This window comes from Camelina sativa, chromosome 5, assembly GCF_030686135.1.
Source record: "Camelina sativa cultivar CO46 ecotype springtype chromosome 5, ASM3068613v1".
Taxonomy (NCBI): domain Eukaryota; kingdom Viridiplantae; phylum Streptophyta; class Magnoliopsida; order Brassicales; family Brassicaceae; genus Camelina; species Camelina sativa.
The window spans coordinates 22,074,176-22,095,269 of NC_141884.1; the positions used below are offsets into that span (position 1 = coordinate 22,074,176).

A 21,094-nucleotide genomic window follows, 5' to 3' on the forward strand; every position below is an offset into this window, starting at 1 on the left:
AAAACGAAAAAAAATTTACTTCATGAATCAAGCATATATATCTTTAATACTTTTATAACTTAAGCAAGCTTCTCACTTGCACCAAATGCCTTTTAAAAAATATATATATATATATATATTAAATTAGATTAAAAAAATAGCGCTTTTATATAATGTGCAACGTTTGTTTTTAAGAGAAAGAACAAAGCAGAGTAATAGACTAATAGCTAATTTTCCAAAGTCAGAGTCGATGCAATCCAGATGTGCACATCATCAAATGCCTTTTTCACGGCCTACAATGCATTAAAAAAAAACTATTGTCAGTAATATGGAAAAAGCAAGAATAAGAAAGCCAATAACTATGATTAATTAATTCAAAAACTAAAATCTCCCATCGTAAAATTATGATTAATTAATTCCAAATAATTAGATCAAAACCAACCTCAACTAGTTTGGATTCAGTGCTTGAATGGAGGTAGTGAGTGACTCTGATAGATTTAAGATAAATCTCTCTAACAAACTCAATATGCAATTAGAAGATAACGAGAGTTACAAAGAATGTAAGCTCAAGTCTGAGAAAAGAATAACAGAACGATATCAGTATCAGATCAACATTGATCTCCTAGCACATCGCTAGTCAACACACATCAACAAACAACATAATCCCTCAACGAAACAACCCTCAGATATTTATTTCCCCTCTAACGTCCTAACCGCAAAGTCTTCTTTTCAATCCAAGTCTTCCACTTGCCTTTGACTTGCTTCCACGTCATCAGTCCCAACGGCTAGTTCCTGCTGAGCTGGCTCCTTCCTCTGTTTCTTCCTATAATACGATTGATGAATCGTATCAATACTTTCCCCCCGGAGAACGAGCTTGTCCTCAAGCTTGAAAGACGGATACTGCTGCACGAAGTCCTTAGACCGCATCCAAGTATTACTCGAAGCCTCCTGTCCTTGCCATTGTATTAAGAACTCTCTGCGACCCATATCATCAAACCTGAATGCTACAATTGACTCAGGATACAACAACTCTTCCTCGATGAACTCCGGTGGAGCAATCTGCTGGACCTGGTGATGATCTCCCACCATAGCCTTCAATTGTGAAACGTGAAAGACATCATATATTTTAGAACCATCGGGCAACTTCAAACGATATGCAACTGCTCCGATACGTTCCACCACTCGAAAAGGACCAAAATACTTAGCCGCCAGCTTCTGATGGGTTCGATGAACTACTGACATTTGACGGTATGGTTGCAGTTTCAAATAAACCCACTGCCCCACGGCAAATACCACCTCACGACGCTTCTTATCTGCGTTCCGCTTCATAATCTCCTGAGCTCTTTGCAGGTTGTGCTGAATGTGAGAAAGAACCAAATCTCGTTCTCTCAGCTGAACTTCCAAATCCCAACTCTCTGTCGAACCAGGTTCAAATTTAAGTAACTGGGGAGGGTCTCGCCCATATACCACCTTCAAGGGAGACGTCTTAATAGCGGAGTGATAAGATGTGTTGTATGAAAATTCTGCCCACGCCAAATATTGCTGCCAAGATCAAGGGTGACTTGAAGCAAAACACCTCAAGTATGTTTTTAAGCAACGATTTAACACCTCAGTCTGGCCATCGGTTTGTGGATGATAAGCAGTACAAAACTTCAGTTTAGTTCCTGAAAGTCGAAACAAATCACGCCAAACTTCACCCAAGAATGTTCTGTCTCTATCCGAAACGATCGTACGAGGAATCCCATGAAGGCGAACAATCTCAGCAATGAACTTGTTCGCTACATCCAAAGCTTTAAAAGGATGTTTCAGCCCCAGAAAGTGAGCTGCCTTACTCAACCTGTCTACCACTACCAGAATTACATTCACACCATCAGAGGTTGGTAAACCCTCAATGAAATCCAGTGAAATGTCCTCCCAAACTGCATTAGGAATAGGTAAAGGCTGAAGCATACTCGCTGGAGACAAGGTAGAATACTTGTGTGTTTGACAAATAGAGCAGGCTGCCACATATTTTTGCACATCCTTTTGCATACCATCCCATTGAAATGTCTCCTGCACCCGTTTGAGAGTCTTCAATACACCTGCATGACCACCAATGCTACTGTCGTGATGCTCATGAAGTATCACCGGAATCAAGCTCGAGGTTTTTGGGATCATCAGTCTCTTCTTGTACCACAAACGTCCATCCACTAAATGAAAATGAGTACCAACCAGCAACCCAGAACGAAGTTGTGAAATTGTAGATTGAATATTCGTATCTGCATCAATCTCACGGTAAAGGTCTTGTATCTGAATCACCGAAGGAACCGTAAGAGCTAACAAAGAGGTTGAAAATGAGTGAGGAATACAAGAAAGACCATCCGCAGCTTTGTTATCAACGCCTGGTTTATAAACAATGTCCAACTCATATCCCAAAAGCTTAGTCAACCACCTTTGATACTCCAAGTTTACCTCTTTTTGCTCCAATAAAAACTTCAGACTTCTTTGATCCGTATGCACCTCACACTTGTTTCCCATCAAATAGTGCTTCCACTTAAGTACAGCCATAACTACCGCCATCAACTCTCGTTTATACGCAGGTTTAAGTTGCTCCCGTGCTGTTAGACCATGGCTAAAATATGCTAATGGTCGTTTATCCTGAAGCAACACTGCTCCTACACCAGTACCTGAGGCATCAGTCTCCAACACAAACGTCTTATTAAAATCCGGTAGTCCAAGAACAGGTGCTGTTGCCATTGCTTGTTTTAAGGTATCAAACGCAAGCTGAGCTTTGTCTGACCAAACGAATTGATCCTTCTTTAATAACTCTGTTAGAGGTTTAGCTATAGTGCCATAGCCTTTAACAAACTTTCGGTAATAGCCAGTTAATCCCAAAAACCCACGCAGCTGTTTAATATTCACTGGAACTGGCCATTGTAACATAGCTTCCGTTTTAGCAGCATCAGTTGCGACTCCATCAGCAGAAATGATGTGGCCTAGGTATTCGATTTGTGCTTCTCCAAAAGAACATTTCTTTGCATTGGCAAACAACTGATGATCTAATAACACCTGTAATACCATCCTAAGATGCTCAACATGTAGCTCCAAACTTGTGCTGTAGACTAATATGTCATCGAAAAAAACTAACACGAACTTGCGTAAGAATGGCTTGAACACTTTATTCATCAGAGCCTGAAATGTGGCAGGTGCATTAGTGAGACCAAAAGGCATCACTAGAAATTCATAATGCCCTTCTAGAGTTCTAAATGCTGTCTTCTTAATATCCTCTTCACACATGCGAATCTGATGGTATCCAGAATGCAAATCAATTTTAGAAAATATCACAGCACCGTGAAGCTCATCAAGAAGTTGATCAATGACAGGAATATGATACTTATCCGGTATTGTAGCCCGATTCAAGGCTCTGTAATCCACACAGAACCTCCATGAGGAATCCTTCCTTTTGACCAATAAGACAGGACTTGAAAACGGACTACTACTCGGACGGATGATGCCTGCAACCAGCATATCATCCACCATTTTCTCCATAATTTCCTTTGTAGCATGGGGATAATGGTAGGGTCATACCGTGATAGAGTGTACCCCTTGCTTAAGAACAATTGCATGTTCTTGACCTCTCACTGGAGGTAACCCTGTTGGTAACGCAAACACAGGAGCAAACTGTTCGAGCACTTGAGTAATGGCCAATGGCGTTTGTTTTTCAGCTGTAGATAACTGTATCTGTGACAACTTCGCCGTAACTTGCCCTTGTAGTACTTGTGAGCTTGGGACAGCAAAAGACTTTAATTGCAAAGGTGGTTCGTGTAATGACGTATCACCAATAAACTTCACAGTCTTACCATCGTGTACACAGACCCATTCCTGCTTTTTCCAATCCACCAAACACGGTCCCAATGTTTCCAACCATTGCATTCCAAGAATTACATCAACACTTCCTAGTTCCAAAGCCACAAAATCAGTTTTAAATGTAGCTCCTGAGATTTGGAATTGTACATTTTTGCAAGTGCCAGAACCATGAACAGAGGCTCCATTTCCTAATACAACCTGTAAGTTGTCATTACCCGATATCTTCAAACGTAATTTAGTAGCTGCAAACGGAGTGATGAAGTTGTGGGATGCACCAGAGTCAATCATAATCACCACTCTAGACTTGCCTATCCAACCAACCAATTTCAGAGTCTTAGGCGAATGGCAACCAATGAAAGAGTTAAGGGACAAGTGGTAAAGAGCTGTTTCTTGGCACACTTGATTAACCTCTCCAGTCAATAATTCTTCATCCCAAACTTCTACTTCCAAACCTTCAACCACTGTCAATATTTGTAGTTCTTTCAAAGGGCACACATGTCCTCTTGTATATTTGCCTTTGCAGCGAAAACAATTTCCCTTACTTCTCATGGCATCAAGCTCTTCAGCAGTGTGTCTCTGTCGTGGTGGTGCTAAATTCTTCTGAGGAGCTTGGAGTGCAGCTTCTTGTCCTCCTGCATTCTGTAACAACAACGGCTTGGGTTGAGTGTAAGTAGTTACCTGCTTCGAAGTGAAAGTTTTCTGTGGCACCACTGGTTTGGTTTGTTTATCACTCAACAATTGACAAAAAGAACTTGTTTCCATCCGTAACACAACAGCCTTCTGATTATCCAATCCAACTGGTTCCTTTATCTTCAGAACTTCTTTCATCTCATGTTTTAATCCATTGTAAAATATCTGTTCCAAATGAGAATCATCCAATCCCAATACTTGTGCTGATAAGTCCTCAAATTCAGTGACATATGAGGATACCGTTCCTGTTTGTTTGATAGCAAAGAGACGATTTCCCGGTGTTTCTTCTCTAGCAACACCAAAACGTAAAAACAGTCGACGCCGGAACTCTTCCCAAGAATGAAACTCTCGACGAGTCATTTCCCAATTGAACCATTTCAATACATCACCTTCTAAACTCAAAGCAACCAAGTCTAACTTGTCAAAATCCGAATAATGCCCTACTCGAAAGAATCGTTCCACTTTAGATAACCATTCATACGCATTAGAACCATCAAATACAGGCATCTCAATCTTACGAAGCAAACTCGAACGATTCTCTAACGGTAATGGCTCATGAGTATCGCGAACATATGGATCTGAGGAATATGGTACCTGCGGAGGTTGATGAGATGATTCAGCTTGAATCGGACGTTTCCCAAGCTGTTTTGAGAGCTGCGATAAAGTCTGTTTCATCTCCAAGAGTGTCGATTCCATTGAATCGAACTTATCTCTGTGTTCGGAGATTGTGTGTAACACTCGAGTATAACCGCAACGAAAGAATTTTAGAGCTGCTTTATCGGGATTCTCTTGAAACTCTGGGCTCTGGATCATCTCCGTCTCGTCAATTTCATCCACCGTCACCATCGTCGCCGCGTTGAAGCTTCAACCGCAGTTACGCCGCACCAATGATAGATTTAAGATAGATCTCTCTAACAAACTCAATATGCAATTAGAAGATAACGAGAGTTACAGAGAATGTAAGCTCAAGTCTGAGAAAAGAATAACAGAACGATATCGGTATCAGATCAACATTGATCTCCTAGCACATCGCTAGTCAACACACATCAACAAACAACATAATCCCTCAACGAAACAACCCTCAGATATTTATTTCCCCTCCAAGTCTTCCACTTGCCTTTTACTTGCTTCCACGTCATCACTCCCAACGGCTAGTTCCTGCTGAGCTGGCTCCTTCCTCTGTTTCTTCTTATAATACGATTGTTGAATCGTATCAGACTCTCTCCCGCTCCTTTTTTAAACACTCATCAGACTGCAATATCAAATTATTGACATTAGTATCTATTTACTTTAATGAATCGAATCAAAACATAATCGGAGACACACCTTTAGCTTGTAATTAGAAGAACCCTCCTGGATCCACCTTGACACCTTGCAAGAATAGTAAGAAACAATATCTTAAAGAAAGAAGTTTTCAAAATCCTCTTCATATTTTCTAAAAGTTCCCATCCCATTCTCCACATCCTTTTCACTAGTTCCCTATCAATCTCTTTCACTAGTTTCCAAAGCCCTAATTTTGGTACTCACCGTTTGGATACTATAATCTTCAAATACTTGACGATACTTTTCGTAAAGTTGTTGTGAGTAATTATTGTGTTTCTGGGTACACATAGTGTAGATAGTTCTGTGAATCACATAAGAAATTACTGTTAATTGTAGCTACCTGTACGTATATATAGAGCTGTTAACAAACAAACATTACATAAAAAGACCTACGTACGTGTAAAGATTCATATATTACGGAGGGTTAAGTGCTCGTTCACGCTCTCCTTCTATATTCCTTATCATGCTTGGTAATATGAAGACTAAACCTCAAAACGGCAACGTTCTTGCAACAGGCTTAGGCTTCCAAGCAATTAAGCCCAGAACAAGCTCAAGCCCATCAGCTTCTGTACCCAACTCACACCAACGTTTACCTGCAAAAGAAGACAAAGACAGAACAGAACAAGTCAGAGGTTTGGTAAACGTTGTAGAAGACAAAAACAGAGGAAACAGAGAATCAACAGAAGCTGCAGGAGGTCCGACAGTGACATTACAAAATAGGTTTGAGCTTCTAGAATCATGTGGGATTGAAGACAACTAACACCAGCTGGACAAGTGTAGAAGGATCTAGACTTTAGGGTTTTAACATTGTACCCCTATATAAACACTATGTCTTTGTAAAAGAAACTTAAGGTTGAAGAAATAAGAAAACAAAGTTCTTTCTTTTTCTCTCTTCTACAGGTAATATCTTTCTGCAAGGAGGACCATCCTTCCTCAAATTTAAGGACCATCCTTCTCATATCTGTTTCAAACTCTCGAGTCAAATTCTTTAATAAAGTTATAGACATAGGAATTTTAGACATCATTGCCATCCTTCCTCTCCTCCAAAGTCACTAGGAATTTTAGACATCATTGTCATCGTTTCAACATAGATCAATCAAATTAAGCCCAACGGATAATATATTCACGCAACAGTATTTGCCATTATTTGGTGTTGTGTAGTATGAAGTATCAACGCAGCCAGAGAATAAAAAAACTGAAAAACACTATCATAGTTGCCTTAGTAATCATCCAATCATTCATAAGTTTTCTATTTTATTATTAAGAAATTAAGAGCATCTGAGCATCGCAAACTGTTGCAACTTCCAAGTCACTCTGCCATTTTTCTATTAGACGTAAAAGATCTTAAAGGCCTCTTGCAATGCCTACAAATACATTAAAAAAAAAATTATGGTCTTTCCATATATTTGAAAATATATTTTGTGTAGACAAAGAAGAGACAAGCTAAGTGAACAAAATAAACAAACAAGCCATAAACCTTTCAGAAAATAAGCATATAACTAAGTTTAAACACTAAAACACCTCCCTCGTCAAAATATGATTAATTCCATATTAATGAATAATAGTTTCATAACAAACCTCAACTAGTTTGGGCTCAGTGCTTGAATAAAGGTAGTGACTAACTCTCTCCTTCTCCCTTTTTAGACACTCGTCACACTGCAGTACATAACAATTGACATTAATAATATACATAAATATATATATATATAATTACTTTCCTGAAATCGAATAAAAACATAGTCTCCGACATGCCTTTAGCAAATAATCAGAGCTAGAACACTCCTCGATCCACATTGATCCCTTGCGAGAATAGTAAGATACAGTATCTTGAAGCATGAATCTTTCAAAATCCTCTTCATATCTCTCCATAGTTCCCATCCCATTCTCCGCATAGACTTCTAATACGTTTTCCACTAGTTCACTATCAATCTCTTCGCCCTCACGTTCTTTATGAATCTGGCAAATACAAAATTTGTTAGATAGAAACAAAACTTAGGCTAAACCTTAGATTTCTCATTATAGGTACCAAGACTTACAAGCGCTAATACAGCTTCTTTGGCAGTGGAGTGCATCTCACGATAAACCTGTAGTATAATATTTGCAAGGACATTTACAAACTTGCACAAACATTTGAGGCAGTGAAAAATTTAGGAGCTATAGGAATGCATGAAAAACCAGGCGGCGAAAACATGTCAATCCAACTTCTCTCAGTGTTGGCAAGGATCGCCGAATAACATAGTAGTTGTGGAGATAATGGAAGATATTGCCTAACAATTTGACCAGAATTTTATGAATCTTCCACCTCCTAACAAGCTCTCTTAGCACATCTTCACCATGCTTCTCCCTTAAGGATGGCAACACCTAAAAACACACAAAAAAAAACATTAAAAATTATAACAAAGGAGATTTAAGTTATAAAAAAAAATGAAAAGAAGAATATGTCTTTTTTTCACAATATCCAAGAATCAAAGCCCAAACCCAAAACTTTGGTACTCACTGTTTGGATAGTATAATCTTCAAATACTTGAAGATAATTTTCGTAAAGCTGTTGTGAGTAATTAGTGTGTTTCTGGGTACACATAGTGTAGATAGTTCTGTGAATCACATAAGAAATTACTGTTAATAGTAGCTACCTGTTAACAAACAAACATTACATAAGACGCCTACGTACGAGTAAAGATTCAAATATTGCGTATTGTTATATGCTGGTTGACGCTCTCCTTCTATATTCCTTATCAGCTCAGTAATACCTTTCTGCAAGGAGGACCATCCTTCCTCAAAGTTAAGGAGCATCCTTCTCGAATCTGTTTCAAGCTCTCTTGAGTCAAATTCTTAAATAAAGTAATAGACAGAGATTAGCTCTTGTGAGGTTAATTATCATTATCGGTACTTTAGAACGATACGCAACGCTAATATTATCACAAACCGTAGACTAAAACTAATTAGATTACCAAACGTAAGAACAACGACAAAGATTGAAAGTAATCAAAGATTATTTAAACACATAGAAGCGAGGTAACCCTGAAACTCGATCAAAACCGTGTAGACAAAGGCTAAAACCAAAGACGTTACTAACCAAAAGTTTCTGAAGAGTATCCAATCTGAATCACTAAAATTAACTATGAGAATCGTGAAGAACGTACACGTCCTCGAAGAAAACGAAAGATATATATAAGTGACGATGGATGAGATGGCGGTTTTAACTTTTCTTTCAACAAAAAAAAACATATTAAGATATATTAAATTACATATCTCTATCTAAAAAACAAAAACAAAAATTCCCTATCCAATAAGAAAAAATTTATTTGTTACATGGATTATATGTCTTTTTTTGACAATTTTTATTTAATAAGTCATAAGTAAATTCACAAGAAACTGCAACCTTCTCCTTTTGACATCTGTCTTTTGCTGACATGTCTCCCAAATATTGACTCTATTGATTTTCTCTAACATAATCCTTTATCATATAAATCACAAGTCACATGACCAATAAAAATTGGCCACATAGATTTTACAACCAGTTTTTAAAATTACTAAAAATTTCCTATTTTAACAACATAATGCTAATCTTTATCTAATAAATCACAAATAAATTCACAAAAAACTCCAACTTTCTCCTTTTAACATCTGTCTTTTGCTGACATGTCTTCCAAATATTGATTCTATTGATTTTCTCTAACTTAATTGTTTATCTTATAAATCACAAGTCACATACTAATAAAAATTGGCCACATAGATTTTACAAACAGTTTTTAAAATTACTAAAAATTTCCTATTTTAGTGACATAATGCTAAGAATCAAAAAAAAAAAAACATCTGACTGACAGTTTCTTAAAACCGACCAACCCAAAATCCACGATCCTTTTTTTCGTCCATGATTTCTGCCTTTTTATACCCCATATTTAATGGATTCGATACACACACATCATAATTTTTTTCAATCGATCGCAAAAAGTATGATCATCCTCCTCCTAGGTTCAAAATCCTAATTACAGTGAGTACTTTGCCACTTTTCTCAATATATAATTTCAATATATAAATTTTCAATAACAAGAATAATTGGTCTAGGTATGTTTGTAGGAGCGAGAGAAACATGGATACTGAAGATGATATAATCAAAATTCTTAGACAGAAATACGAGAGGTATTTTGGATCCATGACTAAATCTTCTCGCTAAATTACTATCACAGTTTATGTAGAACAATAAAATTCTGCTCCACAGGTTAAGCAGGGTCTTTGGTTATCTTGACAGATACTTTATTCCTCGGAGACGCATTCCATCACTAAGCGAAGTTGGCTTGACGTGTTTTCACGACCTGGTTTGTCATGCATATCCCTATGCTTCAAATTTTTCACTGCCTCAAACGTTTCTAACGGTTTATATATGCAATTATGTACTTCAGATTTATCGTGAGATGCAGTCCACGGCCACCGAAGTTGTACTAGCACTTGTACGTATTGGTATTATATAATGAAAAAACTCCGGTCGAACCTGATTCTTGAATTTTATATCAAACGAAACTTGTATTTGCCAGATTCATAAAGAACGTGAGGGAGAACAGATTGATAAGGAACTAGTGGAAAACATATTAGAAGTCTATGCGGAGAATGGGATGGGAACTATAGAAAGATATGAAGAGGATTCTAAAAGATTCATGCTGCAAGATACTGTATCCTACTATTCTCGCAAGGCATCAATGTGGATGAAGGAGTGTTCTAGCTCTGATTATTTGCTAAAGGCATGTCGCCTACTATATATATGTAATTTTATTTGATTTCAGCAAAGTAAATATTATATATATAAAAGTAAGGTTTCACTCTCTCCTTATTGGTCCACTTGACAATGCAATTTTAACAAAAAAAAATATTTATATTAAAACACAAATCAAAAACAATTAATTTTCACATTTAACTCACATAATTTAAAACTGAAATCATATAAATTCTCCCTATAAATTATGCATTAACTTTATTTCTCCACTAAGTTATATTAATAAATTGTATTAAAACAAAACAATAAATTAGAATTTTAACTTTCATTTTTCTAAATGTAATTTTTCATCATTTCTCTTCCTATAAATACTCATTATCTTATTCTCTTAGTCTATCACTCTTTCATTCTCTCATATTCTTCCACTACTCTCAAATCTCTTTTTTGTTTTGTTTTGTTTTGTATTTTTTTTGTTATTGTTGTTGTATGGGTTATGAAAATTCAAATCAAATATTATTGTAAAAGCTTAGTTTTAGAGTTTATATGATATGTATATCTTATATATTTATTTTAATCTTTTAAAATGTTTATCTCCATTTTCTATTTTATATTAACATCTTATAAGTTATTATTTTCATACTTCCTTACAATATTCACCACACCATAAGATCATAAAGTTGAAATAATCCATATGTAATTATATATTATGTCTCTGTTTATCTCACATATTCATGTATCATTTTTAATAATTTATAAAGATCAATATAATATTTAAAGATCAATATAATTATCTATTTATAAAGACTATTTTGTTTTGTGATCCAATTGATAAATCTGCAGAGATCAATATAATATATATATATATATATATGATTTTAGGTTTTTGAAAACAAAAAGAACATAATTAACAATTGGTTTTTTGTGTCTTTAATCAAAATATAAAATAATCCAAAAAACAAAACATATTCAACTGGAACATAAATATAAAAATAAAATATAATTTTTAAAATATCATTTCACTAAATTCTCTAAAGATGAAACCATTAGTATGAAATCTAGCACTATAAATTAAATTGATGAGTGAAAACCAAAAAAATATAAGTTATCCTTGAGATTTTAAAAATTATTGAGATTGAAGAATTCATATAATTTTATAAGAAAACTAATTTAGTTTGTCACTTAAAAAGTAATATTTTTATTTTGAAATATTATGTGTAAGTGTTGAGTTTATATCACAAACAACCAAATCATGTGAATTTTGATTTGCCACTTGGTATTCTTTTTATTATAGGTTATAAAAAATTAAAATATTTATTTATAATTAAAGACATGTAACTCCATTTAACTCAAATGTAACTCCTATCTAATAATTGTACATTAATTCATTCCTCCTACTAACTTATTTATCTTTCAAGACAAAATATTTTTGGTTAAATTTTAATATTTTTTATTTATTTTGGTTGGCTAAACTTATATTCATATTTTGGTTGGCTAAATTAATATATTTCTCATGTAAAATTATTGTTTATAATATATTTCTCATTACAAAGTTTAAAGCAATATATCATATATATAAAAGTAAGGTTTTGTCTCTCCTTATTGGTTGATTTTCATTTAATGTTTTCTAATTTTTATTTATTTTTTATTTGCTTTCTAATTGCTTTAAACAATATTTAAGACCCAATAAACACAATACATTTAACTCACACAATAAAATAAAATTATAACTGAAAATAAAATAAATTATGCATTAATCATATTCTACCACTCAATTTTATTCAAACACAATAAGTTACTATTGTAACTCTATAGTTCTAAATGTAACTTCCATCATTTCTTATCATATAAATAAGCATTCTCTCAATCTATCATTCTCTCATATTGACATTCTTTTACTATCTCATTTTCACATTCTCTCATTCTCTTCTACAATACCTCAAATCATTTTTTGTTTTTTTTTGTTATTTTTGATTTCTTATTTTTGTTATATGGGTTGTAAAAAACAAATGAAATATCATTGTAAATTGTTAATGCTAAATTTTAATTTTAGAGACTACATGATATATATTTTACATTGTTCTTATTTTAAAAGATTTATCTCCTTTATCTAATTTGGATTATTATCTTATAAGTAATCATTCTCTCCTCCTCTCCCACCAATATCAAATGTTGTTATATCTCATATGTGTTGTAAGAGTTTGATTCTATATTTTAATTTAAAAAGTATTATATATATATATATATATATATATATATATATATATATATTACATTGTTCTATTTTTTAAAGATTCATCTCCATTATCTAATTTGGACTACCATCTTATAGTAAACATTCTCTCCTCCTCTCCTACCAATATCAAATGTTGTTATATCTCATATGTGTTGTAACTTGTAAGAGTTTAATTCTATATTTTAATGTAGAAAGTATTATATATATTTAACATTGTTTTCAATTTTTATTTTATTATAAAAAAATATTTCTTTTATATTTCTTGCCTTTCTAATCTAATCATTTTTTTTTTAATTTGCATAGTTAAATTTAAATTTACATATGTTGGTTTTAACAAAACAATCAACTTTATTTGAGAATTAGATGTTCCTATTCATTTTTAAACGATCAATGTGTAACATATAAGCATTTTGTCTTGCAATCACAAATTCCATTTTCATTGCTTAACTCCATGGTTAAACTATAATATATGTTGTCCTATTTGTAGGAATAACAACATACTTATTTAATTTATTTAAAAGAGCAGATGATTAATCAAAATAAACATTTCTCCAAATTTTATAATTCAATCAGTGAGTATACTTATTACTTTGAAAAACTTTTACATTGAAGTTCATAAAATCATATAAGAAAACTAAGATACTATGTCACTTCAAATTTGGAAAGAAACACTTGGTATTCCTTTTAAAAAAAGTCAAGACACAAATAAAAATTTATTAATATTTAACTCACTTTAAAGACATTAAAGGTCATTTAACTCAAAAATAACTTCTATCCAATAATTTCATACATTCCTCCCACAAATAATATATATATATATATATATATATGTTCAAGATTGTATTTAAATATTACATAATTTTTTAGTTAGCTAAATTTATAGTCACATATATACAATATATATACATAAGAATTTATCTTACTTATTAACACCATAATTCGACTCATTATTTGCTTAACTCAAAATTGGTTTCAAAGCTAACTAAAGAAAAACAGAAACGATCTTATTGATATTAGACCAAAACATGGGCATACAAACATAATCACTTACACGGAAGATATTTAAAAAAATAACTTATTATTGCAACATCACCGTATGAAGGGTTTACATAAGCAGTTAATTAGAAAATCTATAATACAATAAATGTGTTGGAAACAATATCAGTCAATGATAAGATTGGATCCTCAAAAGTAAGAAACAACATCTTCACAATTCATAAAAAATAAACGCCACAATTATACACATCTAAACGAAATGGTATAAACATATAGTATTTAAATAAAAGTGACGGCAAAGCCCGTATATACGTAATTAAAACGAAATAATACAAAAGAGAAAACGAAAAAAGACAAAAAAAAAAAAAACAAGAAAGTACCAACTACACCAAAATCCACGCGTTGCGTGGGGAAGCACCTAGTATATATATATATTAATGTCAATAGTTCTATATTGCAGTGTGACTACAAAGGGAGAAAGAGAGAGTCACTCGCTACCTTTATTCAAGCACTGAGTCGAAACTAGTTGAGGTTTGTTAATTATGATATTATTTATTCATTAATATGAAATTAATCATATTTTGACGAGGGAGGTCTCTTGATTGACTTGTTTGTTTATATTGTTCACTTGTTTCTTATTTTTCTACACAAAATATTTGGAATGACCATATATATATATAATTATTTTAATGCAATTAATTTGTAGGCATTGCAGGAGGCCTTTAAGATCTTTTATGCCTAACAAAAAAGTGGCAACAATTTGCGTTAATATCGTGAGTGAAGAAGAAAACTGTGGATGATCATATGCTTTTGATTTCGTAATAATAAAATAGAAAACTTATGACTGATTGGGTGAGAAAAATAAGGCAAACTATGATAGTACTTTTTCAGCGTTTCTCCTTCGCTGATAGTTCATACTATACAACACCAGAATAATGGCAAATACGGTTGCGTAAATATATTATCCGTCGGGCTTAATTTGATTGACGTCCAAGGACATGACGTAGGAAGAATTTGGTACATACACCAAATTTAGAATATTAGGAACCAAAGAAACCAAACCACAAAGATAAAATGAAATTAGAAAGAGTTTTTGAAGGTGACATGTAAACCTTAACTTATTCGACTACACTAGATACAACCCTAATCACATCAATCTTTGTCGACACGATGATAATGACGTCATAATTAAACTTTCTAGTGACTTTGTGGAGGAGATACTCTGAAGGGTTCAAGTAAAATATATATTTGAGAGCAGGGCCATCTGCTTGCAGAAAGTCCAACGTACACTTTAGCCAATGTTGAAAAAAACAAAGTAACTGGGCCAAGCCCATTTACTATTAACCGAAAAACACCCATTTATAATTTTTTTTATCAGCTTCCATCTCACTGTGAAAGAAAAGAAAGGGTTGTTGTTTCATACTTCTGTAATTTTATGGGCAAATCCTAACGGCTTTGCTTTGGAAGAAACCACCGTGGAAACCACCATGGAGAATAGTACAAAATGTTGGTTTTGGAATCGTATTTGCCTCCATTATCAGTGCATACAATGTTAGTAATTTACCATATACATGGTGTTCCAAAATAGAATCAGTGCAACAATTATATGGATGTTGGGGAGACACGCTGATATTGGAGATTAGGAGGAAGCGATATTAATATGAAAAGCAGGTCAGAAAATGTTTATCATTATATCCACAATCATGGATATTATCTACAATCAAGAAAGATGTCATTTTTTGGTGCAAGAAATGGCAATATGTATATGGTTTGTGATGTAACAGATGGATCGCAACTAATGATTTTCGAAGAAATTATTGGAGTTTCATCAAAAAGATGATAGCCAAAAGAAGATCAAACACAAGACAATAACAGATTTATTACTCTGTTAGCGTTTAAGTCTTACCTAGTAAAGGAAGCAGCGTGTAATTTTACTTTTTCGATTATTTCACTTTTTCGATTAGATCTATTGGAAATTTAGTTGATTTTATGTAATGTTTTTTGGAGTTCATACAGTTTAATAGTCCTGAATAAATTTTTGTAGACTAGAGCACAGTATACGCATATAACAATGTTTTCTTCTTGCTTCTGAAGGGAATGAGCGCAGGGATTAAGTGTGAATGTCTTGAGATCATGTGTGATATTGTTCAAAAATATGGAAGTTTAATGGCGGATGATCATGAGAAGCTATTGAACACATTGTTATTGCAATTGGGATGTAACCAAGCCACAGTCAGGAAGAAGACTGTTACATGCATTTGTAAGTTCACAAAATTTAGTCAATAAGATTGCTGGCTAGTTTTGTCAGCTTTTAATCTGACGAGGCTCGAGTAGTAGCTTTCTTCATATATTTTAGAAATAGGGATTGCAGTTGTTGGTGTCAATTCTTGTGATAGCAATGCTGGTTCAAATGATACATTCAGTGCTGTTTTATTGCCAGTCTTATATAGAATTCTTAATTCGATGGTATGTATCCTCTTTTAAGTTTTTTTTTTTTGTGGTGTCAGCATCTCTTGCTTCCAGTCTGTCTGATGATTTGCTTGCAAAAGCAACAGTTCAAGTTGTGAAAAACCTAAGTAATAAGAATGCCAAATCGGAGATTACACGCACCAATATTCAAATGATTGGAGCTTTATGGTACTTCTTGTCTATCCTTTTATATTGTTTTGAAATTTCTTAAAATTTCTTACTGTAGTGTTGTAGTTTGCTTCTGTTAGTGGTGCTTGTCCTACGCATCTACGACTAAGCTTCCTGTGGTTGTGATGGTATTTAATGTGTTTTTGTTTCAGCCGTTCTGTTGGATATCGATTTGGGACTCATCTAGGTAACACTGTGCCAGTATTAATCGAATACTGCACCAGCGCTTCAGAAAATGACGAGGATCTGCGCGAGTATAGCTTCCAGGTCTCATGATTCTCTTTTGGGTTTTGTGTAAAAAAACCCTCCAAGTAATATTTTTTTGCAATAAAACCCTTTGAATCAAATTAATGCAGGTCAATACTACAATCTCAAAAGTCACCCGCAATATAACCCTTCTCTATATCGATGACGTGGCAATTCAAAAATCTTGCTCTTTTGAAAACAAAAAAAATGGCAAAGCATTGATTTTTTAATTTTTAATAAAAATTAAAGAAAACAAAAAAATCTTCTTCTCCCTTCCCCGTGTTCTTCTTTCGATTCCTCTTCAACAAAATCAATAGAACTAACAGCATAAAGTGTAAACCCAAAAACAGAGATTGCCCCAAGAACTCTGGTCAAGGAGCTCGAATTCTTCAAATTTCTCTATAACTGTGAATATGAATCAAATCTGAAAAGAAAAAATTATGAACATGGATCCAATTGATCCCCTTTAAGCAAATTCATTGGTATATAGTCATAATCAATCCCTAAAAATCAATCAAACAAGAATCCAAATTTCAAATCAAATAACAAAAACGAGAGCACACGAGCTTCTGTAAACGCGGCAAGGAACCTCCGCAATTGTCATCTCCGGTACCCGAGGTTGCATAAGTTGTGAAAATCACAATTGGGGCCGAAGGTCTATACACAAAAACTCGATTTTATGAATTGGATATTCAATTTTACGCTTGAAGGTTCAGTTTTAATACCAAATTGACCTCAATTTCACGAATTTGGATTAGGGGCTTAGGTTTTGAAATTAGAAATTTTGTTTGTTGCATATATATAATCAAAGGAAGAAGAAGAAGAAATATTTGAGCTCTTTGATCGGAGTTCGTAGGTCAATCTCTGCTCTTGGGTTTACACTGTTAGTGCCATTGATTCTGTTAAAGAGAAATGAAAGAAGAAGATGAGGAAGGGAGGAGAAGAAGACGGGGAAGGAAGAAAACAATTTTTTTTTTTGTTTTATTTAATTTTTATTAAAAATTTAAAAAAGTTCAATGCTTTGCCGTTTTTCTGTTTTCAAAACAGGAAGATTTTGAATTGCCACGTTATCGATACAGAGAAGGGTTATATTGCGGATGACTTTTGAGATGGTAGTATTGACCTGCATTAATTTAAATTGGAGGGTTTTCTTGCAAAAAAATATTATTTGAAGGGTTTTTTTGCACAAAACCCTTTCTCTTTTGATATTATTTTCTCACTAGGCGTGCAGTTTTAGCTTTCTCATCTAATTACTAAACAGACAATTACTTAGGCGCTTGTAGTCTCTTTTCGTTTTCTGTGTTATTAAGTTGGTATTTTAATCTTAGCTTCAATAAAAGTGATATGAAAAATGTAGATAACATGTCCATTCTGAAATTTGACTGCAGGCACTTGAAAGTTTCTTGCTACATTGTGCAAGGGATCTCACCATATTGTGATGAAATTTTAAATCTCACTTTGGAATATATTAGTTATGACCCAAATTTTTCTGACAACATGGAGGAAGATACTGATAGTGAGACTCTTGAAGATGAAGAAGATGAGTAGGTTCTAGTTTAATCATTAGAACAGTAACCTAGCTCCTTATGGTACACCATTATCTCAGTGACCTTAGTCTTTTTTTTCTCACAGTGAGAGTGCAAATGAGTACACAAATGATGAGGATGCTAGCTGGAAAGTTAGGAGAGCTGCAGCGAAATGCTTAGCTGGATTACTCATGTCTCGTTCTGAGATGCTCTCTAAAGTATATCAAGAGGTATATCTTTTTTCTGTAATGATTGAGACGATTTTATCTTTGATGACAGGACTGTACAAGAATCACTTTCTTGAAGAGATCTTCTTTCTTTTTACTTTCTGATTAAACAAGAAACAAGCATCTACAGTAGTCTTTATTGTTCCAGAGTTCAATAATTAGTCTCTTCTTGTGCAGGCCTGCCCGAAACTAATTGATAGATTTAAGGAAAGGGAGGAAAATGTGAAGGTATGTAAAATAAATAATACTCTCTCCAAATATAGGATGTTTTAACTAAAGCACGCAGATTAAGAAATATTTACTTTTAAAAAGTTCAACCAATCAGAAACAATACTGCATAATATAAAATACTAAACTAATCTAAACGTTGCATAGAAACTTGAAAACATCCTATATTACGAAACAAAAAACTTTTCTAAAACATCTTATATTTTGAAACGGAGAGAGTACTTTATTTTGCATTGCTACATGGTCGCTGATCTGATATCCTAAGGTACTATTGTTATAGATGGATGTATACAACACATTCAATGATCTGTTACGGCAGACAGGAAATGTTACGAAAGGTCAAACTGACACCGACGAATCAAGGCAAATGTTCTGACATCCTTTCACTCGAACAGTATGGACGTTCTGTCACTACCGAAACCCTGCTAACTAAATATGTACCTTTTGTTGATGCAGTCCAAAATGGCTACTGAAGCAAGAAGTCTCAAAGATTGTGAAATCCATTAATAGGCAACTGCGGGAAAAGTCTGTTAAGACAAAGGTATGAAAGTGTTAAACATTCGTTTTGGCATGGTTCCTCTTTTATAGATTCATAGATTTACCTATCTGTAGGTTGGTGCATTCTCCGTTTTGAGAGAACTTGTGGTTGTTCTGCCTGACTGCCTTGCTGCTCATATTGGTTCACTTGTTCCTGGAATTGAGAGGGCGCTAAATGTTAGTGGATACCGAATGTACACTTTTTATGGACTGTCAGTGTTACTCTTTTTCAAGTGCTCATTTTTCCTCTAATTTTTCCCTCTCCAGGATAAATCTTCAACTTCCAACTTGAAAATTGAAGCTCTTGTCTTCACAAAATTAGTCTTGGGATCACATGCGCCTCCTGTTTTTCATCCTTATATCAAGGTTGGGGAACAAAGTGTTCAGTCTATTGAAATTTGACCAAATTTTCAACGACAGTGATGAGTCCATAGACTTCAAAACCCATTGCTCAATAGTAAATGAAACGGATGACGGTTTCTGTGACTGACTCTTAAACTTTTATGTCATTCTAGGCACTTTCAAGTCCTGTTTTAGCTGCTGTTGGTGAAAGCTATTACAAGGTGACTGCTGAGGCATTAAGGGTTTGTGCGGAACTTGTCAGAGTAGTTCGCCCAAGTACTACGGTGAGTATATACATTGCGATGTCATGTACACACTTACTGATTCAGACTTTCTCTTGACTTCCGAAGTTTGAACCATATACTTTACCCATGACTCACAGATTTTGCATTCACTAATATTTTTTCTTTTCTGTTTTAGGCAATGGGCTTTGATTTTAAACCATTTGTTCATCCAATCTAATGTCGCGCTTGACAAATCAAGATCAAGATCAGGTCTGTGGCATGAATCTCCCTTTATAGTCTTGTTTATAAAAATCCATGCTTTTTGGGGTAATTAACCTAATATTCATATTTGAACTCTTTGAATTCAACATTATGATTAATTACAGAATTGGAAAATTCAAGCAGATTGCTGTGTTTTTGTATTCGTAATTTTCTATCGTATCCATTTCTCAATCTCTCTTCACTTCAACAGGAGGTCAAGGAGTGTGCTATCACCTGCATGGGACTTGTGATTTCAACATTTGGCGATCAACTGAGAGCAGATTACGGTCATGCCTTCCTGTGCTTGTCGAATGGGAAATGAAATCACTCGCCTCACTGCAGTAAAGGTTGTTCTTGTGCTTCTGTTGAAGCTTTTTTCATTAATTTGTTTTTAGCTCATGTATGTGATTGTGTTGGTGCATGCAGGCATTTGCTGCCATTGCCACTTCTCCGCTGCACATTGATCTATCATGTGTCTTGGGCCATTTAATTACTGAACTGACGGGATTCCTACGTAAGGTATAATGACTTCTCACCAACATATCTTAATAGGCATCAAATATGCAGTTTTCTTCTGTTTACTTTCTCATAGTTAGTGAAAAATTCCCTGAAGACAATATCTGGTATTTAGGCAATTTCTATTAATGTTTTGTGAAACAGGCTAATCGGGTTCTAAGGCAAGCAACACTGGTTACTATGAATACATTGGTAATAGCCTATGGTGATAAAATTGGTTCAGATGCTTATGAAGTTATTCTTGTGGAGCTTTCATCTCTGATGAAATTCCCGTGATGTTACTTTCTAGGTTGATGTTTTCATTAAAAAAGTTGACTTTCGTCTGTCTTTTTCAGTGTTTCGGACCTGCACATGATTGAGTTGTTAGATGAGGATAGCAACACATTCTTGTTTTATTGTATTGATTATTATACCTATACCTCTTAACTAACTATTACGACTTTATATAAGATGGAATATGTAAGTAAATGTATTGGTATCTGCTTAAAAAATTAATTAATAATTTTACTATACAAAAAATCTATAACTATAGATCACCTTCACATTGTCACAAAGGACGAGTTAATCTTAAC

General features: G+C 34.0%; 2 protein-coding genes and 1 pseudogene across 4 annotated transcripts; 1 reads left to right on the top strand and 2 right to left on the bottom strand.

Moving 5' to 3' along the window:
• Positions 1-490: 490 nt before the first annotated feature.
• Positions 491-5,361, bottom strand: LOC147944174 (uncharacterized). Its single transcript, XM_087450565.1, has one exon. It carries the CDS (start codon positions 5,359-5,361, stop codon positions 3,541-3,543), a length of 1,821 nt encoding a protein of 606 aa, XP_087306691.1. The 3' UTR covers positions 491-3,540.
• A 1,578-nt stretch (positions 5,362-6,939) lies between these two features.
• Positions 6,940-9,021, bottom strand: LOC104787172 (putative cullin-like protein 2). 2 transcript variants are annotated; one of them, XM_087450566.1, is made up of 8 exons: positions 8,915-9,021; positions 8,589-8,642; positions 8,336-8,432; positions 8,014-8,199; positions 7,875-7,922; positions 7,591-7,794; positions 7,417-7,494; positions 6,940-7,202 (listed from the first exon to the last, which is right to left on the bottom strand). In XM_087450566.1, the coding sequence occupies exons 2-8, from the start codon at positions 8,606-8,608 to the stop codon at positions 7,167-7,169; spliced, it is 669 nt and encodes a 222-aa protein (XP_087306692.1). In that variant the 5' UTR covers positions 8,609-8,642; positions 8,915-9,021; the 3' UTR covers positions 6,940-7,166. The 2 variants fall into 2 exon arrangements, with proteins under 2 accessions (XP_087306692.1, XP_019100860.2); XM_019245315.2 differs by having other exon boundaries at positions 8,510-8,642; positions 8,915-9,020.
• A 910-nt stretch (positions 9,022-9,931) lies between these two features.
• LOC147944175 (cullin-associated NEDD8-dissociated protein 1-like) lies at positions 9,932-20,798 on the top strand (annotated as a pseudogene). Its single transcript, XR_015598083.1, has 19 exons — positions 9,932-9,981; positions 10,091-10,157; positions 10,242-10,289; positions 10,374-10,508; positions 15,873-16,038; positions 16,286-16,415; positions 16,568-16,682; positions 18,050-18,205; positions 18,294-18,417; positions 18,592-18,642; positions 18,923-19,005; positions 19,099-19,183; positions 19,255-19,356; positions 19,447-19,545; positions 19,695-19,805; positions 19,942-20,015; positions 20,218-20,353; positions 20,433-20,525; positions 20,667-20,798. The product of XR_015598083.1 is annotated as a cullin-associated NEDD8-dissociated protein 1-like (transcript).
• The last annotated feature ends 296 nt before the right edge of the window (positions 20,799-21,094 follow it).

Coding starts and splice junctions, on each gene's coding strand:
- LOC147944174 (XM_087450565.1), bottom strand. CDS start 5,361: ATGGTGACGGTGGATGAAATTGACGAGACGGAGATGATCCAGAGCCCA.
- LOC104787172 (XM_019245315.2), bottom strand. CDS start 8,631: ATGCTCCTTAACTTTGAGGAAGGATGGTCCTCCTTGCAGAAAGGTATT. Junction 8,200..8,335: donor AAGATTATACTATCCAAACA/GTGAGTACCAAA, acceptor GTGTGTTTTTAG/GTGTTGCCATCCTTAAGGGA. Junction 7,923..8,013: donor TGACATGTTTTCGCCGCCTG/GTTTTTCATGCA, acceptor ATTATACTACAG/GTTTATCGTGAGATGCACTC.